This window comes from Nerophis ophidion, linkage group LG27 (genome assembly GCF_033978795.1).
Source record: "Nerophis ophidion isolate RoL-2023_Sa linkage group LG27, RoL_Noph_v1.0, whole genome shotgun sequence".
NCBI classification, from domain to species: domain Eukaryota; kingdom Metazoa; phylum Chordata; class Actinopteri; order Syngnathiformes; family Syngnathidae; genus Nerophis; species Nerophis ophidion.
This window is the reverse complement of record NC_084637.1, coordinates 4,643,376-4,649,055: the sequence shown is the minus strand read 5'-3', so window position 1 is coordinate 4,649,055 and position 5,680 is coordinate 4,643,376. Positions and strand designations below refer to the sequence as shown.

Below are 5,680 nucleotides of genomic sequence, written 5' to 3'. Positions count from 1 at the left end.
CTGTGAAAGTTCAATCCATAGTGGCTCCAACACAGCCACGAGAGTTCAGTTCAAGCGGATCCAAGACAGCAGCGAGAGTCCCGTCCACAGGAAACCATCTCAAGCGGAGGCGGATCAGCAGCGTAGAGATGTCCCCAACCGATACAGGCGAGCGGTCCATCCTGGGTCTCGACTCTGGACAGCCAGTACTTCACCCATGGTCATCGGACCGGACCCCCTCCACAAGGGAGGGGGAGACATAGGAGAAAGAAAAGAAGCGGCAGATCAACTGGTCTAAAAAGGAGGTCTATTTAAAGGCTAGAGTATACAGATGAGTTTTAAGGTCAGACTTAAATGCAAATAAACTTTCCTTTATTTGCCCAGAAAAGTCCCATCGTGATTAACACTTTGCTCATTCACTGTAAACAAGAACTAACTAGAGATGACACACAACATTCTCAATCCCCAAAATACTTCTTTAATGCATTTTCTGTTTTGTTTTTTTCATCTCACATCCCATTTGGTTTTGCTGTCTTCAAGTACTATGTTACTGCACAGTGAGGACACGGTCAGTCGTGTATAAAGAGTGTATGGCCAACTGAACAGCAGGCGCCATGTTTGCTACCAAGGACGTGTGTTGCCATGCATCGAGGTCATTCTGACATTAGTTTTCTTTGACATAATAATCCTTATTAATACGTTTAAATATAGTTTTAAACATACCCCAGCTCATAAACTCACATTAAAACATGCTTGTATTTTGACAATATATAAGTGTGTGGCCGTAGTTTATGCACTCCCCTGCATACATGCATGCAGTGTTTAATGACCAGCAGGCTATCTAACAGTCTCCACGGCGTACTAAAAGTAAGAAAATACATAACAAACAATAAAAAGTATGACCCTTATTTTGCCAAAATCCTCATTAGCTTTGAAGCAAAAATTAGGGAGAAATTGTGAGTTTTGTGTGAAGTATACTAACTGTGGTGGCTGCCTCCAAATAATTGTTGTTAATCACTGTGATATTATATAAGTATATATATATATATATATGTGTGTGTGTGTGTGTGTGTCTACGTCAGTTTAGAAAACATACAGAGGCTATATCATCCCTACAAGCCTGTTTCACAGATTTCCCTGACTTTAAATCCCCAGCAGGCTTGTAAGGATGATATAGCCTCTGTGTTTTTTCTGACATATATATATATATATATATATATATATATATATATATATATATATATATATATAATAGCAGTGATTAATTGTTTGTAATCACTGATATTATGTTTTATATATATATGTCTGTAAGTATATATATATATATATATATATATATATATATATATATATATGTGTGTGTGTGTGTGTGTGTCTACGTCAGTTTAGAAAACATACAGAGTCTATATCATCCCTACAAGCCTGTTTCGCAGATTTCCCTGACTTTAAATCCCCAGCAGGCTTGTAAGGATGATATAGCCTCTGTTTTTTCTGACATATATATATATATAAAATAGCAGTGATTAATTGTTTGTAATCACTGATATTATGTTTTATATATATATATGTCTGTATGTATATATATATATATATATATATATATATATATATATACATATATATATATATATATAAAATAGAAGTGATTAATTGTTTGTAATCACTGATATTATATATTATATATATGTCTGTATGTATGTATATATACATTGTGTGTATATATATATATATACACATTAGTTTAGAAAAATACACTGATATTATATATATATACATGTCTCTATATATGTGTGTATATATATATATATATATATATTAGTTCAGAAAAAATAAAGAGTCTATATCATCCCTACAAGCCTGTTTCGCATATTTCCCTGACTTTAAATTCCCAACAGGCTTGTAGGGATTATTTAGCCTCTGTGTTTTTTCCGACCTAACGTATATCTCGCTCTAGTATAACTAGTTTGAGCACTGTATAACAGATAAACCACAGAAACCTCGACTTTATATATGTATATATATATATATACATATATATACGTATATATATATATATACAGATATATATTGTAAATACAATTCATATAGTTGTTATTTATATCATTTTGTATGTTATTTTTGCCACATGAAATCCATAATTGACTACTATGGATTGTGTGTGACTATTGTGTGAAGTGAATTATATTTATATAGCGTTTTTTCTCTAGTGACTCAGCACTTTACATAGTGAAACCCAATATCTAAGTTACATTCAAACCAGTGTGGGTGGCACTGGGAGCAGGTGGGTAAAGTGTCTTGCCCAAGGACACAACGGCAGTGACGAGGATGGGGGAAGCGGGGATCGAACCTGCAACCCTCAAGTTGCTGGCACGGCCACTCTACCAACTGAGCTTGTGTGTTTGTAATCATTAAAATCAATAAAACCTGTCAATAACAAAAACAGTATGTCAGCTGTGTAATAATATGCATGTTTACACGACAAAAAAACACAACTCTTCAATTAGAAGAGGTCGAAGGAGGAAGTCTGCAAAGCGCCAGCTGTGGCCGGCTCAAAGTTGGAAGCAAACATGGCGCCCGGTCGTCACGTGATGCCTTCCGACCAATCATATAGGAGACAGCCCGAAACCGAGTTGGCCATACTCTCCTCACGCCTCTGGGACACGTGGGCGCGCGCCCTCTGGTGGCGGTTTCAAGTAAGACATGCTCCCTTCATCCGCGTTCAACATTCAACTCGAATAAATACTTTCCGCTGTGCTGAGTATGATATTTTAAGTCATTTAAGAGGAGTTATTAGTCACAACAATGCTGTGTTTGTATCGAAGCTCGCATGCAGCATCTTCTGCTACTGTAACATCCGGGAAGGGAGAACAGTCACAATATGGCGTCGGAGATGGTGGCAAAATGTTTGGCACTTTTTTGGATGAGACGTTCCCGCGCTCACTTGAATTAACAGACGTCCAGTACTTGCTGCGTGACGTCATCACGCGACAATGATGACGTCACGTCCACGCCACTTTCCATCCCCCCTGGCTGAAGGTCACGTGACCAGTCACTGCCTCTTCTTCTTCCGCTTGAGCGACTTCCTCTTGACGATCATGTCGTGCAGCGCGTCCACGCCCTCGCGCAGGCCGTCGCCGGTGATGGCGCAGGCGGGCTGCACGTGGTACCGCGTGGACGGAGGCAGCTCCCCGAGGGCCAGATGCCGCGCGATGTCCGCCACGCTGAGGGCCCGCGGCAGGTCCTGCTTGTTGGCGACCACCAGCAGCGGCGTGCCCTGGTTCTCGGAGAAGCGCGCGATCCGGTGCAGCTCGGCCCGGGCCTCCTCCAGCCGCTCGGCGTCCACGGAGTCCACCACGTAGACGATGCCGTCCGTGCAGCGGCTGTAGGGCTTCCACAGCGGACGCAGCTTCTCCTGGCCGCCGACGTCCCAGAAGTGGCAGCTGATGCCCCTGGAGGCGCCCGCGCCGCCCAGCCGGATGCGCTCCGTGTTGAAGCCGATGGTGGGCACCGTGTTGACGAACTCGTTGAAGCGGAGCCGGTAGAGCACCGTGGTCTTGCCCGCCGAGTCCAAGCCCAGCATGACGACGTGCAGGGACTGGAAGGCCGCCAGGCCGGAGAAGCTCGTCCCCATCCTGCGGGGAGGATGACGCGGCCCGGGTGCAGATCAGCGCGTCCGCGGCGCGGCGCGGAGGCTCTCCGGGAGCCGCGCGGGCCGCAGCCTCCCTGGCGTCACGCCGACGACGGCGTCCGGTGTGGACGGAGGACACGCGCGTGGATGGGACATTGCGTCCGCCCGTGGGGGGTTTGCCGCGCGCGAGCGAGTGCGCAGGCGGCGGTGCGGGTGCGCCAACGCGCGCCCTGCGTGACGCGAGGGCATAAAACAAGCCATGGGAAAGAGTGGTGGGTCGTTCGCGAACGATACGGCTCTTTTTATTTTTCTTATTTTATTAAATCAAGATAAAAAACACAAGATACACTTAGTGCATGGGTGTCAAACTCTGGCCCGCCGTGGCCCTTGAGGCAATATCAAATTAATGGGGCGGTATAGCTCGGTTGGTAGAGTGGCCGTGCCTGCAACTTGAGGGTTGCAGGTTCGATTCCCGCTTCTGCCATCCTAGTCACTGCCGTTGTGTCCTTGGGCAAGACACTTTACCCACCTGCTCCCAGTGCCACCCACACTGGTTTAAATGTAACTTAGATATTGGGTTTCACTATGTAAAGCGCTTTGAGTCACTAGAGAAAAGCGCTATATAAATATTATTCACTTCACATTAGAGCTGTAACACCACATTCACCACTAATACTCATACTCGTCAACCCTCCCGATTTTCCCGGGAGACTCCCGAAGTTCAGTGCCCCTTCCGAATTTCTCCCTATTTCCACCCGGACAATAATATTGGGGACGGGCCGTAAAAGTACTGCCTTTGGTGTTCTCTACATGTCGCCACGTCCGCTTTCCTCCATACAAACAGTGTTCCGGCCCACTCACATAATATATGCGGCTCATACACACACACAAGTGTATGCAAGGCATACTTGGTCAATAGCCATACAGGTCACACTGAGGGTGGCCGTATAAACAACTTTAACACTGATACAAATATAAGCCACACTGTAAACCCACAGCAAACAAGATTGACAAACACATTACGGGGGAACATCTGCACCGTAACACAACATAAACACAACCCAAAAAATACCCAGAATCCCTTGCATCACTAACTCGTCCGGGGCGCTACAATATACACCCCCGCTACCACCAAACCCCACCCCAACTCAAACCCGCTGTCAAAAAGAGGCATTAAATTTGTATTTTTCTTTTATTTGATATGCCATTGATATTTTTTAATTATTATTATTTAAAACTGGATTTTGCATGTCACTATAAAGTTATATAAGCCTGCTTGGTCAATATTCAATGCAAAACTTGTTTGGGTCCCTATTAAAGGGTTAATGTGTTCAACCTCGGCCCGCGGCTTCGTTCAGTTTTACATTTTGGCCCACTCTGTATTTGAGTTTGACACTCCTGACTTAGTGTATCTTAGTGCACCAACCCATAAAAACCTCCCTTCCCACTCATTCACACTTCTGTTATTAATCCTATCCAATCCACTTTATTTATATAGCACAGTGGTTCTTAACCTTGTTGGAGGTACCGAACCCCGTTAGTTTCATATGCGCATTCACCGAACCCTTCTTAGTGAAAAATAGAATGGTTGTCATCTTAGATGACCCCGGGCCCAGCAAAGCCAGCGGCGTTTCTGGGTGTTGTTGATAAATGGCTTTCGCTTTGCATAGTAGAGTTTTAACTTGCACTTACAGATGTAGCGACAAACTGTAGTTACTGACAGGGGTTTTCAGAAGTGTTCCTTAACCAATGTGGTGATATCCTTAACACACTGATGTCGCTTTTTGATGCAGTACCGCCTGAGGGATCGAAGGTCACGGGCATTGACACTTACATTCAGTGATTTCTCCAGATTTTCGGAAAATTTTTGATGATATAACGGGCCGTAGATGGTGAAATCCCTAAATTCCTTGCAATATCTCGTTGAGAAACGTTGTTCTTAAACTGTTAGGCAATTTGCTCACGTTTGTGAATGACTGAGCATTTCATGGAAGCTGCTTTTATACCCAATCACGGCACCCGCCTGTTCCCAATTAGCCTGTTCACCTGTGGGATGTTCCAAATAAGTGTTTG

The 5,680-nt window shown here is 44.3% G+C and overlaps 1 protein-coding gene across 1 annotated transcript; it reads right to left on the bottom strand.

Annotated features, from left to right (window-relative positions):
* Positions 1 to 1,741: 1,741 nt before the first annotated feature.
* LOC133544263 (ADP-ribosylation factor-like protein 4C) lies at positions 1,742 to 4,186 on the bottom strand. The gene has a single exon (XM_061889423.1). The coding sequence runs from the start codon at positions 3,608 to 3,610 to the stop codon at positions 3,029 to 3,031; it is 582 nt and encodes a 193-aa protein (XP_061745407.1). The 5' UTR covers positions 3,611 to 4,186; the 3' UTR covers positions 1,742 to 3,028.
* Positions 4,187 to 5,680: the final 1,494 nt, after the last annotated feature.